General features: G+C 38.5%; 2 protein-coding genes and 1 pseudogene across 2 annotated transcripts; all 3 read right to left on the reverse strand.

Moving 5' to 3' along the window:
* Positions 1-360: 360 nt before the first annotated feature.
* Positions 361-1718, reverse strand: LOC116306555 (uncharacterized). The gene is made up of 2 exons (XM_031716632.2): positions 1153-1718; positions 361-1075 (listed from the first exon to the last, which is right to left on the reverse strand). The coding sequence occupies exons 1-2, from the start codon at positions 1591-1593 to the stop codon at positions 608-610; spliced, it is 909 nt and encodes a 302-aa protein (XP_031572492.2). The 5' UTR covers positions 1594-1718; the 3' UTR covers positions 361-607.
* LOC148908518 (uncharacterized) lies at positions 1614-2682 on the reverse strand. The gene is made up of 2 exons (XM_089035625.1): positions 1979-2682; positions 1614-1828 (listed from the first exon to the last, which is right to left on the reverse strand). Exons 1-2 carry the CDS (start codon positions 2481-2483, stop codon positions 1614-1616), a joined length of 720 nt encoding a protein of 239 aa, XP_088891751.1. The 5' UTR covers positions 2484-2682.
* A 10979-nt stretch (positions 2683-13661) lies between these two features.
* LOC148908519 (uncharacterized) lies at positions 13662-15579 on the reverse strand (annotated as a pseudogene).
* Between the last annotated feature and the right edge of the window lie 6218 nt (positions 15580-21797).

Below are 21797 nucleotides of genomic sequence, written 5' to 3' on the forward strand. Positions count from 1 at the left end.
ATCCACAATTCAGTACAGGACAATTCCTACACTGACGCTTTGGCATGATGTTCACTCCACGAAAGTTTAGGCACAACTAAAATTTTTATCGCAATTGCACACAAATTTAACTTGAAATCGGGGGACAAGAGGGAAGAGAGGGAAGTAAGGGACATAACGAGAGACACATGTTTTCACTTCCAAACTCTATTTATTGGAAATTTGTATATTATTTACATTACCCTTATCCTATATCAAGAAGACAGTATTCTATTTATAATATTATCAAAATATACGTTCTTCATATTATTTACAAAATTTAACGATCTTAAGTTAATCTTTTTCGTTATTTTATTACATTAAACGTATATTCGAATGATTTTGACTAAAAAACGAGGGACAAGGGGGAAGAGAGGGAAGAAAGGTACATTGAGAGAGAGGTGTGTTCACTTCCAAACTCTATTAATAAAAAAAAATCTTTGTACATTACTATTTGCAATAACTAGTTTATCTAGTTTCTACCATACTTTTCTTTGTTAATGTCATTAATCTTCTTGTTCACCCCTTTGCAACTATACTTATCTTTTTTCCCCTCCAAAACAATAATAAGTCTTGGAACTCAGACAAATTATCCCATCCCCAGACCACTCTTCCTTAAACAAACCAGGGGTTCTCTTGTCATAAGCCCGGTTCTCCGCAGTATCAGTACGCGGGAACCAGTTTCGAATTCCGCTCGCATCTCAGGTCTAACCAAACCTTCAACACTATCCCTAGAAAACGCAATATAGGCCGAATCAGTATCCATCTCGCAATACTGGAAATCAGACCTATCTAAATACTTGTCAATGCAATCGTAATAAAACTCTAGCATTCTTAGCTTGGCGTATTGATATACAAAGAAGCCGATCTGCATCGGGAGATTCAAACTTATCCTCTTCTTGGCCGACTGAATCTCGTAGGTATTTTCATTGATGACTTCTAGCTGACGGAAAAACGAGCTGTTGACCAACCGCGAGGTCTTGGTCTCATCACAGAACTTGACTTCTCTGTGTCGCTCTTGGTCTGTGATGGTCTTGCCATAACTAGAATTTCCCACCTGACAATAGAGAATGAAAACAAAATTAATCATGTGTAAGATGCAGATTCGTGATTTTTAAAGATTAAACAACGTACCAGTTTCATGGTATCCGCAATGATGGCTTTACTAGGATCGACATCCCCGGCTCTTCTTGCGTTGGATACCGCTTCTCCAAAGGGTTTGAAGCATGGGCTAGGAGTATATTCCACGATCTGGTAGATCTTAGTTACTTCTAACCCATGTTCCAAATACCATTTCAGCAAGGGAGTAGCGAGCAAGATCTTTTCACCAAAGTAGCTCCCGATCAGGCTTCTGCGCGGACGAGGCATGATTTTGTGTTCCTCAGCAAATCCTCTCATGTAATCTCCGATATCTTCACGACTGATCTCTGTATTCTTGAATATCGGGCACATTTCGCTGAACTTTTCTTTCAAGTGATCTGGAACAAAGATGTCACACTCTACGACTCCAAATAACTTCCCGTCGAGAACAGCTTGAAGAATCTGGTCTTTGTTGAGGGTCTTGTACTTGTCCATGGGTCTTTGGAACTTGGTACTCAAGAACTCTTTGACAGCAGGGTGACAGCAGGGTTGGTTTTCTTTGTCGCTCTCCACGCGCACTCCCACATCTCGATGACCTGGTACCCCTCGCTACGGATGTACTCAGTATTTACTCTCGTCTCTTCTCTCAACTCGGCCATAGGTTTCTTTCTCAATTCATTAAAGGTCTTTCCTTTTGTCAACTGGCACTGATGACCAAGAATATAACAACCTGGAGGTTCAAAAAAAAAAAATAATAATAATAATTTTTAAAAAATTAAAAAAAAGATAAAAATTTAATAAATTTAATAACCACAGGGAGCCCATTCACAGGCGTATGATATAACACAGCAAGCCCAATTGTTTTCAGATTTTAACTTACCGTGAAATTGGAAGACCGTTTGGGAGGGACCATGGAACCCATCTACGGGGAGTTTTCTTGCACCGATTCTCTTTTCTACATCATTGACTTGGTGTCGAATTGGAATACCACGTGTTTCAGCCTCCCACTCTAACCACTCAGACACCATCTTGACAGAACTTTCTTTCTGGAAGCCAGTCTCTTCTCTTCTCCTCGTAAACGAACCTGTCGGTTGATCAGCCATTATACATCCAAGATAAAGCGCATTAGCATCAAGGCCAACGATCTTCTGGCAAGTTTTGGGTTCGATTCCCTTTGCTCTCATCTCCACCTCACGAATCTTGGTTTTCCCCGCTTCGTGGTACCGATGGAAGATGATGCTTGGCCCTCCAACCATGTTCTTCTTGAATAGGTAGTAAAGATCCTTATTCTTCTCATCGAAGAGGGAGAAGAAGATGTCTGGTTCCAGGGTCATGAAGAGATAGGTCAGGGTGATACCAGGAATGGAGATACCTTGCCTCAACATGTCAATATTTTTTCTCTCCAGAAAGCATACATCTTCTCCAAAGCCTCGCAGAAGGGTTGAACATCCAAGTTGTTATACCAGACCAGGAAGTCACGAAATCGTTCCATACCATTCTCTTGCCAGACTCGTTGACAGTATTGGTACTTCTCATGGGAGATATTCTTGTTTTTCAGGGAAGAGAAGAAGGCTTCATGTGGGGGGAGGGTAGGGTAGTCCAGTTTGTCCATGGAATCCATCCACTCGTAAGGAAAATAACCTAGAAAGATGCAAAATCTCTTTAGATTGAAAGAAAAATAATCCACTCCGGTAGTAGATTAAACTTTGAAACTGACCTTTAGTAGCTGGGCATTCATAAGCCTTGAGAAACTTCTTGTAGCTGAATCCTGGAGCGAGGAAGTTCGTGACATCTAGGAACTTGAGATGTTCAGTCTTTAAGCACATAAAGTTGTTGTTCCGCTTGACAGCAAACTTGACTTGCTCTCGTTCCGTCAGGACAGGAAACAGAAACTCTTTGGTGGCGTTCAAATCGTATTTCCCCGAGTTGAACCCAACGACTGGTAGTTCTTTTAAATATTCCTCCAGTTTTTCCTACGAAAACAATGAAAACAAAGATCGAGTATAAATACAAAAAATTTCAACATTGTATAATTATAGTCTAGAATTACCTTCAGTCCCAGCAGAGGGTGTTTTCTCTTCTTTTCTTTGGGTAGATTCTCTCTTAGGTTTGGTTCTACCAGCTCTCCAAGTTCTTGGTTTAATGCCCGGTAGAAATTCAGGTCTGGTTCGCTGTCATCATCATCATCATTAATAAAAGCCCGGTCCTCTTCATTTTCGGATTCAATCTCTTCATCATCCTCATCCTCGCTATTCATCAAGTCAATTCCTCGTTCATCCTCGCTCTCTTCTTCTTCCGGGCTTTCTTGTTCAGTTTGGACTTCCTCTGGACTGCAGACGGTACTCAACTTTTCTCCAATGGCTCTCAATATATCACGGAACTGTTCTTTCACAAACCTATTACTTTCTTGACTGATGGTTACAAGGTACTCCACCATGGTATTCACTAACGACTTGGGATCTCCTTCACTGACAAAGCATTCAGGTAGGTCAAACCCAGGAACATTGGAACACACACTTACGCTCAGCGGCACGTGCTTGGCTTCCCATTCCAGTTTCTCGGACTTTTTAGGATGGTCTTCACGGTCAAGTAAACACTCGAAGTCATAGGTGGCGCGGTACGGAAAGAAGCGGAGGTCTACTGGGATGATAATACCTTCATCTTCTAAAAGGTCAAATATGGTCTTGGGAGTCTTGTAGCTACCCCCAGGAAACTGGTAGTGCACTTTAGCTTCACAGGTCAGTTAGTGACGGTTCATCATGCCAGCGTGCTTCCAGTACTCTCCACAGCGCGAACATTGGTAACTCTTGGAGTACCGGGGTAGACTCTTGATATAACTGAAATGGTCTCGGTACAGATTAAGGTACATCGTACTGGGGAAGTGACAGGGGGACCGGCGGATTAAGCGTGCGGTTATTTCCGCTTGGTCTTCTTCATCAGCAGAATCTGGTTATTCGTCACCTTCTTCTCCTTCAGGTCTCGATGGCTCCAAAGCATACACAGCAATATTAACCTGGAACAATTTCTCCAGCTCTGGTAAATCTTTAAGCTCCACACCATCAAAGTCGTTGGGACCAGTATTACAAAATCTAAGAGAAAAATAAAAAAATAAAAGTAATAGTCAATATTCAACAAACCTCTTACTCTGAATAGCCTTCTGAAATTTTTACGTCACGAAAGTCTTGTGCAAAGAATTATGGGATACGCTCGGGGTAAACAAACAAAATGGGGGAGTGTCTCGTAAAATTTTTACCGGAGGATGTTCCAGGGGCATTTTTACCTTGCCCTTTGTTAGAAGATAACACCTTTGAAGACCTCAAACGATACGTGGAGACCAGAGGCTTTACAGTGGGAAAGCAAGAGTCAAAAGTGAAGCTTCTTAAAAGGTAAGTGTTGATGAATTGAGCGATATTTCGCGGGATGTTTTGAGTTTTTCAAGACTTTACTATATTTATATAGTATAAGGCTAATACTTCGTCTAGCCGTATTAAAAATGAACCTGAAATGATCTAGTTAGCAAAGTAGAAGCAATAAGCAAAAACCTTGTTAAAGACAGGAAAAATAGGTATATTTTAATTTCCGTGAGAACTAACTAGAAGCTTGTACCTTTGACGAAAGAAAGACGCAGCTAGTCTGCTTTCGTGTAAAACACTGCCATAACATTGTCTATTAACCACTTGTCGTTGATTTAGCGTTAATAAATTGCGTTTTTTTTCGTAACTCAGATGATTTATAAACAACGCATACAGTGTTACCGAAAGAAGACTCAGTCATGGTCATGATTTTCTATTGTGTTTGGCCTTATGAACATTAATGATTTTGATAATAATACTGCAATATGCTGGAATTTCTAGGTAAACACCAAATCAAAAATCACACATTTGGAAGGGAAGTCAAAAGACAGAGACCTCTACTAGAATATGCAAGTCACAATACTGTACAAGATCCTACAGTGGATTTCAAATACTTAAAGGAAAATATCAATGATGTACCACATAAAATGGCTATTGAACAGCTATTCATGACATCCCCAAGCAGCTCAAGCCAATCACAAGAAAGTGTCATGGATGGTGAAAATCTAAAACCAGAGGAAATCATTATGAAGGAATTAAAAGTAAAGCAGAACATTCATAGTATCACTCTTCTTTTTATTTTTGGTATAGATATTCTTTTAATAACTAAATGATCATAAAATAACTTAGTCAATGTTTCATCGAATTGAAGTTTATGTAGAGTTTATAAAATTACATGATTGTCATGGATGATAATATAGATTATTTTAATATGATCATAATTTATTTACAGCACCTTAGTATTATATTTCATAATAGTATACCTATGCTTGTTCTTCAGAACATATTTGGAGGCTATATTTTATTTTCTTTCTTAGGTGACAGTAGAAGACAGAATAAGAATAGAGAAATATACTAGAGGTCAAAGTGAAAGTCTTAGATGGTATAGAGAAAGCAAAGGCAGAATTACAGCAAGCATTGCAAAAAGTTGTTGTTCTAAAGGGAACCCTGCTGCCACTGTAAAAAATATCTTAACAGTTGGTAAACCAGGTAGAGGGCCTAATTCACCACATATTAAGTATGGTATCGAAAATGAAGTTCAGAAATTCAATTTACAAATAAATGCTGATGGTTGCCACTGCAGTATTTGTAAATGTGGACTGTTTATTGAAGAAGAAACAGGTGTACTAGCTGCTACACCAGATAGGCTAGCAACCATAGATGGAGAAGAAGTGGTCGTAGAGGTGAAATGTCTATCTGCAAGCAGAGATCTACCACCACTTGCTGCGGTTACTGCAAGAGAGAAAGATAGCAACTTTGGATTTAAATTAGATAAAGGTCAAATTGTTCTGAAGAAAAAGCATAAATTTTTCAATCAAGTACAAATGCAGATGGCATTAACTAATAGGCTTAACTCTTATTTTGTAATATTTACAAAAATGATAAATTCAATGTTGACATGGTAAAATTTGATGAGCTGCAGTTTTGGAAGGAAACAAAAGAGCAGCTGCTAAGTTTCCATGCTAGACATGTTGTACCTACTCTTGTACGCCAGAGATTCAGATAGATATTCCTAAATATAATTTTGTGATCATTATATTTAAATAAATATAATTATATTTCAGTGTTAGAAACAGCAAAAGTATAATATGAATATATTTAATTAAATTATTATTATATATATATATATATATATATATATATATCCATGATACCTCAGTACTTAATTGCTTCATGATCCTTTACTGTTGCTACGATCACTATCTGTCTCAATATCAATGATTGGGGACTAAAACAATGGCAAATTGCTGGAACTTTCATCAGCTTTGGAGCTTTGGCATATCCATGGTCAGTACCTTGGGCCAGCGAAAAACGCTCCGTTACGTAGTTGTTGTAACTTGCCACACATCAGGCCATTCTGGACTCCAAGGAAATATTGAAGGATCAGAATAAAATTCTGTCTTCCACCCACCTTCGAAGTGTAGTCGACATAGACAGGTCCATTGTGAATCTCTCTCTCGCGTATTTCGTGTCAACTTTCCACCTTCGTCTTCTTGCCTTGTCTTTGGGTAGTTTGTAAAACTTTAAATACTGATACGAACGTTTATTGGACACACAACCAGGAACATAACAGTTTACATTTACAGTTTGATAAAAAAATAGCGAAAACGTGAAAAAATGGAGTACGACAGACTACTAAAACCAAAACATCATACAAGACACTCCGCCATTTTGTTTGTTTACCCCGAGCGTATCCCATAATTCCTTGCACAAGACTTTCGTGACGTAAAAGTTTCAGAGGGCTATTATCATTGTGCAAACTATCGAAAACAACTAATTATAGCTTCTTTCGAGGTGAAAACAATAGCTTATGAATGAAAGCATTGCTCGTTTGCTTCTCATTTAGGATTAATAAATAATAATAATAATAATAATAAACTACTAACCTCTTGAAATAGTGTTTCGTGTCTCTCTCCAAATTCTTGAAATGACATCCGTTGTGGAGAGCCAAGCACTGGAAGAAGCAGAGTCGGTCTTGGTAAGACCGCCCAGTATTCTTGTCGCACTCCAAGGCGAAGATGGCTTTGTTGTTTAGGATGTGTGGCGGCAGTCGAGTAGAACGACCAATGGGGTGATCCCGTACCTTTGTTACATAAAAACAGACGTTGGTGACCCAGCTGACAACCCATTTACTGTTTGGTCTTTTCTGACGGATCCATTCCAAGATGTCCAGGTTTCTAATGGCATCATACACTTGTTGTAAATCTTGGGCACTGGAGATGAGAAATGGCTCGTCAAAAAGTCTCGTGTTATTGTGTGACGGATGATAATACTGCAATTCACCGGTCTCATTGTTACGGAGAATGAAACCAAAGGAAAAGATTCATCCGGAACACGGTTGTCTGATCCTGGAATATGCGGTCGACTTATTGAACGAGATCATCGGTATTCAGCGTCTGGATTCTGAAGTTGTACCAGTCCTGGATCTTGTTTCGGCGACTAAATCTCGTACGGATCTGACGCCGATTTTTACGGTATATTTCTCGTGTCGCTTCATCCACGTTCAGGGCTAGAGTAGGGGGAAGGGCTGGGAGGTCTTGTTGCCAAAGGTTATAATTTGGGTTATTTGGAGGTACAGAATCGTGATTATCTTTAAAAAAACAATAATAATGAAAAATAATGAATTTTGAATACTCTAGGTAGGTAGGTCAACTTTATTTAAAAACACGCTTGCCCCGACAACTTTTAGCTGATTTCCACAAGGGGCGTGTGGACTAAAAATAGAATTACATCAAAATATAAATATATATATATATATACAGCATAAGCTATTTATCTACCTATCTATAATATGCTTAAAATCTTATTATTTCAATTGTAATAATTATATGTATAAAGAGATTTCATGTATTTGATAAAGAAATAAAGAGGTCATGTATTTGTTATGGGTGGGAGCTCGAGTCCATTTTTTGGGAAAACGATTTAGTATTTTTCTGATTTCTACAGTCCTCAGTCCTCAGAATTCCAAAGCTTAGCCCCATCATAACTAAAGCTTTTTTTCATGTATTCCGTTTTAGGGAATGGTAACTGTAGCGAAGTGGAGGACCCTCTAAGGTTATAATTTGTGATTGTTTCTTTTTTGACGAAAAGTTCAGAAAGGCAGCTTGGGGCCATATTATTTAACACTTTAAACATTTGCTTAGCTTTGTTTTTTCCCCTCTGGGACTCTAAAGAGACCCAGCCTAAAGCATGTAAAGCTTCAGTGGCGGGGGTGTCATTTGATGTTCTCGTAATTACCCTTGCTGCTCTATTCTGGAGCTTTTGGAGTCTTTTTGAATTCCCTTGGCCGAGGGTATCCCACACTTCGCTACAGTAATTAAAGTGGGGATAAACTATTGAATTATAAATAGAAACTAAAGTATCCTGATCAACATAGTCCCGAATTCTTTTCATGGCCCCTATTCCACAGCTTACTTTAACAGCAACATTGTCTATGTGCTGGTCCCAATTTAAATATTCATCTATTTCGACCCCAAGAACCCTACTATGATGAACCCGCTTTAGGTTCTTATCACTGATATGGATAGAGGGCTGATAGGGAATGTTTCTAAGCTTGGGATGGGAGCCAATTAATAAGAATTCGGTCTTTGCCACATTTAGACTAAGTTTGTTTGCTAACAACCAATCTTTCAAATGTTCCAGGTCATCATTCATGGCCAACTCCACTTCCGGTAATGTCTCCCCAGATGTTGTAAGGTTTGTGTCATCGGCAAACATTCGAGGAGTTGCCCACCTCAAACACTCTGGCAGATCATTAATGTATATCAGGAAGAAGAGTGGGCCGAGAATGGATCCTTGTGGAATACCGCATGTAATTTGGCACTCAGACGACATTACACCACTAAGCTGGCATTTTTGCTTACGATTTGATAAGTATGATTTTATTTGTGACAGGGCATTTCCAGTGATACCATAAAGTTCAAGTTTTTGAAGAAGAACTCCATGGTCCACGGTATCAAATGCCTTCTTCAAGTCCAAGATCACAACCAAATTAAATTGTTTTCTATCCATATTGATGTACCAGCTGTTTGTGCTCTCTAGTAAAGCAGAAGCAGTGGAATGTTGTCTGCGAAATCCAAATTGAAGCTTTGAAAGTATTTTATTTTCAGTGAAGTGATCGTAAAGTTGTTCATAAATAATTTTTTCCATTATTTTACTAATAACTGGCAAAATTGAAATAGGCCTATAGTTGTCCGGCATATTTTTTGAGCCCTTTTTGAAAACAGGCAGGACTCTGGCCATTTTCCACTCATCTGGAAAACAACTTGAAATTAGGACACTATTGAAAATGTGAGTTAGTGAAGGAAAAATCGTACAGGCTGCTATTTTCAATATTTTGCCAGATATTTTATCTAAGCCAGTGGCTTTTGAATTTGAAAGGCTGTTCAGGAGTTTCAATACTTTTGCATCTGAAACGAGTTTAAAACGTGACATCTTTGAATTACAAGGCTTGATAAAGTGTTCAAAAGTTATGCCGGGACTTGCCATTGTGCTTGCTAGATTTGGACCAATTTTAGAAAAATATGAATTGAAAGCTTCTGATATATCCTCAGGAGAGTTAAGAATTTCGTCATCAATCTTAAGTTCATTCACAATGGTGTTTTCTTGTGTTCGCCCAAGCAAACTATTGATTGTTTTCCAAGCCTTTTTGGGATCATTATTTTCACTCGAGATCTTATTGCGATAATAACTTGTTTTTGTCTGACGCAAGGCAATGGTAACACTGTTCCTAAGGGCTTTGTATGATCCCCAGTCATCACACAGCTTTGTTATCATTGCCTTGCGTTTAGCTTTTTCCCTCTCTAGAATTAATCCCTTTATTTCACTTGTCAACCATGGGACGCTGAAGGCTTTTTTCCTTTTAGACTGAATTGGGGCATGTTTATCTAACACACCTAAAAATAAATGCTTCCACAAAGCCCACATTTCGTTCGTGTTAGAACACAAAACGATTTGTTCCCATGGTTGAGAGGTAAGATCCTGAACAAAGCTTAGTTGATTGAAATTTTTCATGTTGCGCACTTCTACAGTTTTCGCTTTTCCATGCGAGCTTCTATGAGGATTTATTTTCTGTATACCAAAAATCAAACTATGGTCACTGGGACCTATGTGAATGACCCCTGATGAGTTGATTTTCTCAGTAGATGAAGTAACAAAATGGTCAATTAGACTTTTTGAATTAATTGTAATGCGCGTGGGTTCTTTTATCAACTGAGAAAGTTGGTAAGCTTCATATAATGACTTGAGCTTTTTGGTACAATTATCTGTTGGTCTTTTCGTTAGGAAACAGCAATTTAGGTCCCCTAGCAGAATATGTTCTTTGTCCTCATCATCCACTGATTTGATTAATTGTTCGAAGCTATTGAAATACTCAGTCGGGGATTCAGGTCGATAAATAACAGTGACTATAAAAGGGTTGCTATTTGGTTTGCAAATTTCTAGGCATACGGCCTCAACACCGTCAGGAACTAATTCATTTCTGATTTGATAATTAATAGAGCTACGGAGATAAACACAAACTCCTCCGCCATCACGCTTTCTATCTTTCCTGACGATGTCATAGCCGAGAAGTTTTATTTCCCCATCAGAAATAGTGGTGTCAAGTCTTGTCTCACTAAATCCAATAAGATCAAAAGAATTGAGCAACTTTGAAATACGAATTTCGTCGATATATTTAGGAATACTAACTATGTTAAGAAATGCCATTTTAAAGCCTCGACTTGTTGGGCCACTTGGAATCCAATTTAAACTAGTTGAAAGACTTGGAACAACGTTGCTGGGCAACAGTTTGGGTTTATCAATTAATGAACTCGAGCTCATATTTTGCCGATTTGCCTCAGATACTTCCCTCCCCTTGGCCCCTAAATTCTGGGAAATAGATTCATTATAATTCTTATTTTCGCTATTATTGCAACTGACCTGACTAGAGTCCGAGTTTATCAACGTCGCGTTATTTTGGCTACCAGTTCCAAGTAGGACTTCCAGTTCGGGTCTCTGTTGTTGCGTGACCCTCGAAAACACGCTTGATCTTCGTTCTTGCGTCCCGATCTTAGGTATCCACAAAAATTCCTTCCAAGAGTTTTATCTCCGTTCGGGTTTAGATGTAACTTCGACCCATTCAGATGGTGAGCCTTGATGTTGTTGTTATTGACATAGCCAATCTTGTGTTTTTCGCATAATTCTGAGATCGACTTATTGAGCTCAGACACCTTGTTCCTGATACCTGCCATATTGTTAGTATCCCTTCTCATGCAAACACCCGAGATCGCTATTTCGTCGAACAACGGCTTGAACTCCATAACTAGGTTCTCCAGCTTTCTTTCGATCTCACGTACGTTTTTAATCCTTGTCAAGTCATTCGTTCCACCATGCACTATGAGCTGTTTGTAACCTTGTGAAACATAGGAGCGAATTTCTGATGCAAGGCGATTGATAGTAGCTCCACTCAGAGATCTGACCTCAGTTTTTCTTCCAAGAGCGTTTTTGATTTTTTCCTCATCTACATGTTTTATTATAGAGTCTCCAACTATAAGGATATCAGCATCTTGAACCCTTTCTTTTTCATTAAAAATCTAGTGAATAAAAGACTACTTTATGCTAAATGTAATAATACCTTTAGTAGATTTCTTGTCCTTTTTTTGCTTCTTGTTTGGTGCCTTCTGTGGTGAACTATTCTTTCTCTTTGTTCCACTGGTGGAGGGTGTAGGATGAGCTGTATCCAGGTGGACGCGCAGTAAATTCACATTGTTGAATTTTGCAACACACTGGTTGCATGAATACTCTCTTTCCACCCCACTGCGTTGATGTATCTGCTCATGTCTCTTCAGATGTTGCTTTAACTTGAACTTTTTACCACAAGAATCACACTCAAAGCTTCTTTCTTCCTTCTTGTGGACAACATCATGTCTCTTAAGAAAAGTCTTTTGAAAGATCTTCCACAGACTTCGCAGAAAAATCTATCGGCATACCCCTAAAGAATATAAATAAAGTAAAATAATTAACTAAAAGATAAAGATGGCGATTAAGTTAATGCTTATTTGTATTGGATTTAGTAAAGTTAATTTAAATTGAATTCAACTTACCCTATCACCTCCTCCAACTTGATCTTCTTGTTCGGAGATTTCTTGGGGAAAGTCTTCGATGATTTCTTCACGAATAAAGTCATTCAGTTCCTAGCGAAATCAAATTAAAGCACGAAATGAGCATAACTCCATGATTCAATACAGCTGTTTAAGAACAAAGCCAAATGAGCATAACATAGTTCAATGCGGACAACAACACAATGCCCAATAATAAGCATACACAAGTATTACCTCAGCTCCTTCTAAAATGTCTATCGGACCCCAATCTTCCAGTACCTCTGGAGGAATGCAAACGCTCTCTTATTAAGATATTGTAAAGTAAAAGTTAATTTCTTATAAAGTTACATGCCACACGTTATTCGAGAAACTTACGAATTCTTCTTCCCAATCGTTCCACGGTTCGAAGATTTCTGGCGGTATTTCTTCCTAAAAGAATAGTAGTCCAATGTTGATAGGAATTCTAGATTGTATCTGCAAAGAGTAGATACCGATACTAACAAATTTTGTTGAAATAAAACAACATCGCTTTACGGCCTATTCAAAAATTACGTATTTGGTAGAACTGCTTAGTAGCGAAAAACTACTGATATTGATAAACCTCGCAAGGCTATGGGTTTAGAGAACTTCTGGCTCAGTCACTTAGTTTCTTTTAGCTTCAAGTATATAATATGAAAATGGAATCAGATTGAAACTTACGATTTGTGGTTCTTGGAATTCCTTCTCAGGAAAAACACTTTTAAAAAAAGCTTCCTGGTCAAAACTTTCCTCCTGAACTTGGATGTCGAGTTCCGGGATCTCTCCTTCTGATACAAATTTATCCAAGTCAAAAGAACTATTAGAAGCGAGTCCAAATTCCGCGAGTTCGTCCTCCGTCCAGTCACCAAACTAAAATTAAGAAGAAAAAAGGAATTAAATTGGAGCATATAAAATTAAAACGCTCGAGAAAAGTAATAGCATTTACGAAGAAAAAATACTTACCAAAGCATTGAAGTCCAGATCTTCGGAATCAAAGTAAAATTGAGCCATCGTAAAATTTTGAAATAGAAAATTTCAAGTAGAAAATCACTAGCTAATTCACTGCTCAAGAAGTTAGCTCGAAATGAGTGAGGGACGCTAAAAAGTAGGGTAAAAAAGACCTTGTGACTGTGTTGGAAAAAAAAAGATGACGTTGGTCTTCATTGTTTTTGGTAAGGCGTGCTCAGGCAGAAATCAATTACTTTTTGTTGGTAAGTAAATTATCAAACTTGTTGGTAAAATAATCATAAAGCACTAATTTAATTACCATTGCGGCTTAAGCAAATTTTCGAATAATGAGGTAGAACTCTTGTTGGTCTTATTGTTTATCATCAAAGGGTTTCTTAATTGCATTGTATTGGTGAAAGTAGAAGTCGCATCAGTATTCATATAATCACTGAAGTTTACAAGATAGTGCATGGCTTACCGGAAAGGTTGTACCACAAGCGCAGGTACTTGGTAAACCCGATAACGGTATATTATAACGCAGACAAAGAGAATCTCTGAATTCTTGTTTATTCAAAGTAAGTCCCTGTTCTTTAATTAGTATCGCATTGAGCCATGAGCTTGCTCCTTTGTCTCTTGCTTGGGTTACTTGACGGAGTATGTCAGGTGGTAATGCTGCATCGATTTCATCCATTTTCGATTTAGATATTTCAGCTTTTAGTGATTGATGTTGTTTTTTCACATCTTCTGTGGTCGTATACATCGTTTTGCTCTGCGTTTTAATAGCCTCAGTGTGTGAAGCTGTTATTAGAACTGATGCCGCATATTGCTGTGGAGCCTCTTCTTTTAGTGCAGGCATCCCTAAGCCTCCTTCCGCAGGGGATAAGGTAAAAAGCCTACTCAGCTCTTCAGGTAGTGGTTCCTTTTGACCAAAATAGCGTTGGAAGAAGCATTTCATTTATCACATTATCAACAGGATCAGTATAGTCCTCAAAAGATTCAATTGTTCGCATGAAGTATGTAAACTTGGATTTGTATCCCTTTGTAAATGCGATATAGGCCGATTGTGGCTGGCACCTTGCAATCTCTGAGAGGGTTTGTAATTCTTCTTTCCACTTGAAGATTTTCTCGTTGCAAAATTGGTCTTTATAAATCTTTGATCCAATAACAGCTCCAAGGTGACGTTTGCCTTCGCTTGTGACGTTAACCTCTTCTCCAAATACCTGTTTCGCTTCCAAAGCCAAAGCTTCCGACTTCACGATCAACCAGCTTTTGGACCCATTAACAATATATCCATACTTTTTGCCCTCTTGTTCCAGGCTTTTATACCAATTAAATAAAGAGACAATTCTTCCTGCTCCCGCAGAATCATCAGCTAACCACACCTGCTTTACATCAGGAATAAAAGTTCTTAAAGTTTGAATTATTGTGGATGTATTTACCGAATACCATGGCATGGTTAATGGGTCGCCTTGTGTGGTGCCCTCCTGAGATAGGATCTCTCCACCACCACATATAAATAACCCGGAAGGGCTTCTGTAAGTATTAATTACGTACAAGGATATTTCTTTACAGGTAATCCGGATATTATGCATGGCTACTGACCGGTTCATCTGATTGAAGGCGTTACTTGCATCGATCAGTAGTACTGCATCTGTATCCTCTTCACTAAAGATCTGGCTCATTGCATGAATAGCGGCTTCGGCCCCTCCACTGTGTCCAGCACAAACTTGTAGGGGACCTGCTGCTTGTTTTAGTTCTTCTTTAAAGAATGCAGACACTGTTTTACCGATAATTCGCCGTAGAACTTCTCCTACTCCTATGGGTCGAATTCCGGGATTCTTATCCAAAGGTATGAGCCTGCATGCGGTGTAGCTCTCTAGCAGGATTGGATGGTATGAAGATTTTAATAGATTTCTGGTCATAATTACTATTTCTTCTCTCAGTAGTTTTCCTTCGGCTTTAAAATTCTTTGAACAGAGTACTCTTCGGTAAAGTTCGGCATCCATTCCTGAAGGTCCGGCAGATCCTCTTGTCCTCATTGCTGCATTGTAGATCATTTGTTCATCGATTAAGTCAAAGATACCTTGAGGATTAGGTTCCAGGGGACCATTCAAGAGGCTTTCATCTTCGATGTCAGCAGCTGAAGGATGTTTCTCTTTGAGCTGCTCTAAGACTTCGGGTGATAAAGTAAGGACACCTGTAGATGTCTCTCTGTCAAGAAGTTTTATAGCGGCTGATATCTTTCCTTGCATAACTAGATTGGCGAATACTTTGGATATATCTTCCATAGATCTTGCTTTCCTCGTCTTGCTAAACCTGCTCTGTATGAACCTTATTTCTTTCAACAGGAGAGATAGATAGTTTAGTTGTAATTATCGGAACTTAATATTGACAAAAGAAATAAGTTTAGAAAAATCTCCAGTATATTTTTCCAAAGTTTTCAAGTTTAAAAAACAAGAGAGACAAGAAATCAATTCGAACAAATATCTTTATTGTACAGAAACTACAACCTTTACAACCTTTAACCGGATTTTAGTAAAATTGACAAAAATTAGTTGCATGCATCCTAGATGCTGGAATATTGTTGTTCAAATGTAGTCTTTTCTTAGGATGATAATTCTCTTCGTATCCTTGAGATCTCTTTAGTGTTTGTTCAGGCACTTTGTTCTGGAGACTTGGAACGTGCGGTTCATCTTTGGGTTGTGACAGTGTAGTCACAGAACTGCTTTCTTGCATGACTTTGACTGTTTCACTGAGGTCGCCCAAGACTTTTCTCAATTCTTCAAACTCTTCGACTGAAAGAGCTACTTCATACTTTGTTGGTACCTTTCCCCTGTCAGCAACATCAGTGTACTTTCGAATATGGATTCGAATATGTCCTTGAAATTCATTGACGGTAGCATGATAGCCTCGAGATCCTAACTTGAATAAAGTAGCCATGTTGCTTGTTTGTTTACTTGCTTAACAAGTTGAATTTTGGAGTTAAAAATTCAAATTCCCCAAACAAAAGACTTGTTCAAACGGGTCTAACAATAGGCCTATGACGTCAATTGGTCGTCATGGTAACCATTTTATGCTAATGTTTTGATGAATAATTAATGTGCTCAACCTTGCTCACCCAAAAAATCCGGCCCGTGCGATTCGGCCTATACTACTTGTAAGCGTAGCTTCAGCTACAGTGGCTCTATGTTATGGAATGGATTGTCAGTTGACTTGAGGAAGTCAAAGACTCAATCGCTTTAAAAAAGGACTTGACAAATTTTATTTGTTATCAGACTCCCAAACGGCAAACATGTAAACCAGTTTTAATTTTAACTGATGTTTTTACCGTGTATAAATAAAGTTTTCTGTCTGTCTGTCTGTCTGTCTCGGTTACTGTAATTTTACAATTACTGCAAACTTTGGGCCTATTGAGTTGTACTATGTTTTAGAGTGGGTAAAGGAGTTTAAAAATTTTGATGATAGCAATCGGGAATTGGCAGCTTCGTACTGCCTGTTTTTAAAATAAAATTCATTACAAAATTCATTTTAGCATGAAAGCGAGGCTCAAACATAATTTAAATAATAATCCAAACATTAACGCTATTTGAACAAACATTGAGTACCAAATATTACTTATTTGGATTTTTTAAAATATAAAACACGATTAATTAAAACTAATTTTAGCGAAAATAGTCGTTATCACTATATGCGATGCATTGTGGGTAATTAAAGATTGGGGATGATCATTCAGGTAAGAGTTTTACATTGTTTGTCATGAATTTTGCCAGGAATTATGCCGTCTAATAAAAAAATGTACAGAATCAATTGGCACCTAAATATATGCAACCACTTAGGCTCATGAATTATTTTTTATGCAAAAACGTCATATCGAACACACTTCCTGTCTCGTCAGATGTGCCAATAGATCGTTTTCACGTGTCGTCATCAATTTCCGGTCGCCATATTGGTGTACCTCGATAGCGTGACTATGCAAACACATGTGTGTAACAATCATGCCATGACTAGCGAAGTGCTCTGAATAATATGTAATATGTTGCCGGCGAAAAGAAAAAAAAAGAGTTTAGCGACAATTTATCTTCAATACCTCTATCTGAGTATGCCAAGAAGTTGGAAACTCGAGTGAAACGGCGTTATCTTGATAAAATTTCGTCGATTGGAATCGACCCCGTGTTAGTTGACAGCAACCTTTTTGAGCCGGACTGTTTACCTCCAGTAGAATCTACAGATCTGCTATTTTATCTCGTCCTAGAAACAAGTTTCTACACAAACCAACAGTTTAAAGATTTTCGTAGTCTGGAAGCTTATAATCAGATGTTCTCCGGATTTATTGCAAGCGTAGAAGGCCACATCATTTCTGACAAGTTTGTTGTTGTCGCGAAGGTGAGACATTCTCAGCGAATGAACGATGCTCTGATCCCAGTATGGATAATCACAGAAAAACAGGGGAACATAATTTCTTGTCACTGTTTAGGTTGTAAAGCGGGTCTTGGTGAGTCGTGTTCTCACGTGGCTAGCGTACTATTTTACCTAGAAGCCTGGACGAAAATAAACGGCAAGTTATCCTGTACCCAAGTAAAGTGCACGTGGATTTTGCCAACCTACGTGAAACAAGTTGATTATGCTAGAGTACGAGATATCAATTTTACTTCTGCACGAAAAATGAAGACGGACTTGGAGAAAAAAATCGATTATCATAACGATATTCCCAGTCAAAGCAAGTCAACACAAGTTTTAGGAACATTAAAGTCTTCTTCAAAAGAATGCAAAGCTCCTACAGAACCGGAAATGGATGCTTTCTACGCTGAAATCAACAAGAGTCAAAACAAGGCCGTGGTTCTAAGCTTGATTTCTCCATACTCAAGTAGCTTTGTGCTGAAAAGCAGATCTGTTCCAACAGTAAATTATCTTTGTAAAAAGGAATACTTACATCTATCATATCCAGAGCTTATAAAGGTCTGCCAAGGCATAAAGATTGAAATTTCAAAAAATCACATAGAACAAATTGAGAGAGATACCTTAAAACAGTCAAAAGGACATAACGTTTTCAAACACAGAGCTGGAAGAATTGGAGCTTCTCAAAGTAAGGCTGCATGCCACTCAGATCCTGCTTTGCCCTCCCTGTCTCTAATAGAATCAATTTGTTACCCAGAGCTAGCCAAGTTTACCACTAAAGCCACTGTTCATGGTTGTAAACATGAGGAAGATGCTATCAAGGCCTATGAACAAATAATGAAAGGGAAGCACACCAATTTCAAGGTTCAGAAGTGTGGTCTGTTTATCAATGAAGCTTATCCATATATACATGCGACACCTGACTTCTTATGTTCTCGCGACTGTTGTGGAGAAGGATGTGGGGAGGTGAAATGCCCTTTTTGCATTGAGGACTGTGACTTTAATAGCTATCTATCAAAGTCATCATGTTGTCTACTAAAAGATAACAATGAAATGTTTACCCTTAAGCATGATCACCAGTATTACTATCAAGTTCAGCAGCAGCTGTTTACTTTACACAAAGATTACTGTGACTTTGTTGCATGTGCATTTGGAGATGATGGGAGTACGACACTTGTCCAGCCGAGAATATTCCCAGACAAAGAACACTGGGAAATTGCATTGCCAAACCTCACCACTTTTTGGAGAACCTGTGTCTTACCTGAAGTGCTTGGAAAATGGTCCACTAGAAGGCATACTTCAAAAAGAAGTGAGCCAACAGCAAGTGGGGCTATTTGCTTTTGTAGAACTGCCCAAGATAGATCATGTGTCTGTTGTGCCAACCCCATGTGCCCAATCAGTACATTTCATCTTTCATGCTTGGGACTGACAACCACACCCAAAACATGGTACTGCCCAAATTGCAGAATGTTACCTGAATTCTACATGTTTTAGCAAAAAAAGTCAAATACTTACAATCACTATTATCATGATATAAATATTATCAGTTCAAATCTGCTGAAATGAAAGTAACTTATCACGATAAATAATGCTAGAATATTCAAAATGTTGGTTTCAAAATACACCAACTTAGTTCGGTATAAAATACTTTAATGTCTAGGAAATTAGAAGAAGAGGCCATTTAATGATCATGAAAGAAAACAATCAGAAGAACCTGCAAGAAAGCGCTCCTGTCACATAGATAATGTCTGTATCATTTAACCTCATTAAAATAATTTCAATCGTGGAAAAAACTTTTGCAAGCTGCCAAAATCCGTAAATTCAATCCAATTTTGGACCTTGCAGAATCACTGAAGGGAGAAGAATTCCCAGCCATACTACATCATCGATCATACCGAAGTATTTCCACCATGAAGCGAGATCTTGACAAAATTCGTAAAGAACACGACAAAAATGCCGACACGTCCGTCATTAAAGAAAGGTCATCCATTCGACAAGTCTCAGCAAATAGCACAACTTATGACCGTGTTTGTACCTTTTGTAATAAAGTTAGAAAATATGCCAAGGAGAAAGATACCAGAGAAAAGTTGATTCCATGTTGTGATTTGAGTGCAGATGAAACGATTAGAAATGCAGCATTGGCCATGAAAGAATCCAAAATTCTTTCCAAAGTATCCAGAGAATTAGTAGCAGCCGAAGGCTGTTACCACAGGTTTTTTCACCGAGAATATACCCGTCCACTGTCAAGTGGTAGTACTGCCACTATAACTAATTCAAAACAGGAAGATCCGTTTGTCCAACTTGATACTACAGCATACGACAAGCTTTTGAAATACATTCGTTCAAGTGTCCTAAAACAGCCCAAGCTCGTAAGACTTAATAAACTCACACCAATGTTAGTAGAATCTATGGGAGAGCCGGGAGTACCTGAAATAAAAGAGTCAACAAAAATGCACATACGAAGAAAGCTTGCTGCAGAAATTGGAAGTCTACTTGACTTTGAAGATCTACTGGGTAACAAGGAAGTGTATGTAATTCCTCAGACTCGGACAATATTGCAATTAGCCAAAGAAGTCGCCTTTTTGTCACAGTGTTTCAGTGAAGTGAATGACATACAAGATATTAAACGTGTTGCCTTCAGCCTTCGAGACACTATACGAAATAACAAAAGTGAGTTTGAATGGCCTCCTCAGCCATCACAGCTTACCGAAACTAACATCAATCTCCCTGAAAAAGTCAAAGTTTTCCTGTCTACGTTGTTAACAGGCAGTAGTAATGAGTCCCAAGAAGAGCCAAGTACCCTTAAAGTGCCTATGACCTTTATAGGATTATGATCAATTTTGATTTTCTGTGTGTTGGAGATGAATAAACAAAAAAAATTTTTTCGATTGACTAAATATTCTCGGAGATATAACGCCCTAAAGTACGCAGTTTTGCCACGCCCCATCGATTTGGACGGGATAAAGGGAAACTGGGACCTAGCAGAGTTTCACTGAGTGGTGACGTCACAAGAACGAATTTTTTGATAAGCAAAGATTCTTACTAGTTTCTTCTGTCAGAATATGAGAAAATGCCGACTAGATGTGTTGTTGCTGGGTGCTCAAACACCCCAGATTTTACGCAAGGTATATACCTGCATAAGATACCATTTTATAACGACAATCGCCCAGAAGCAAAGTCCAGGAGGAAGCAATGGATTGATTTCGTGAAGAGAAAGCAAGCTAATTTCAACCCCTCGGCTACCTCCGTCATATGTTCTTCACACTTTCTACCAGAGGATTACAATCAGAGATTCAATTTTGTCTCAAAAAATCGTCCTCAGTTAGCTAGGATGAGGTTGGGACTGTTGCCATCCCAAGGATTTATGTCGGCAACCATGAAGAGGAAACCAAACTGTCGGATCGTAATCGCCGAAAGGTAAGCGTCGCTGGTCAAATCTCCAGGAATGTTTAATACTTGTTTGATAGTACTAATCCTCTGATTTTGGTTTTCAAACTGTTTTTATTATCTATTTTCCAAAGGTTTTAAAAGATGCCATTGCCTCCGTGTCTTCACCGAAAGAAGTTGAGTTGCCGGTGCAAGAAGTAGTCAAACAACAACAAGGTTTCGAACAACAACAGGTGTGTGATCCGCCATCGGCTGACGAAGAGTCGAGTTCTTTTACGAATACAACGGACACCCAGCAACCTGAACACTCTGATCACACACATCTTGTAAGTATTCGTATGCAATTTGTATTCTCAGCGATAATTTTTACATTTTGCCTGAAAAATGCTCGATCACTGGAGTTGTGTATTTTTTATCGTCATGGCAACTGGACAGCTGATAGTGTACTCGTTTTACAGGAAAAGACGAAAGATAGCAGCAGTCAGACGAAAGCTTGCATTGGTTGTCTTCAATCAGGATGCTTTGCGGCCAACCCGATTATTGGAATCAGAAATCAGGAATTGTACAAGAGTTATTTGAGATTCCTGTTTCAGAAATCAGAAAACTGACTTTTCGGCACTGCCTAGGTGTATTGCATGGGCGAAAATACAAGTTTGAAGGAGAGAATGCAGGATTTTGGATTTCCGTTTCCCGAATCAGAAATCGCATTTCTGTTTTCTGAATCACGAATCAGAAATCACAATCTCGCTGACATACGACAAAACACCACGTGTAGGGGAGGGGTGACCACTCGAAAATA

This window comes from Actinia tenebrosa, unplaced genomic scaffold (assembly GCF_029948245.1).
Source record: "Actinia tenebrosa isolate PJP-AT-01 unplaced genomic scaffold, QUT_ActTen_1.0 PGA_scaffold3__52_contigs__length_22856419, whole genome shotgun sequence".
Lineage (NCBI taxonomy): Eukaryota > Metazoa > Cnidaria > Anthozoa > Actiniaria > Actiniidae > Actinia > Actinia tenebrosa.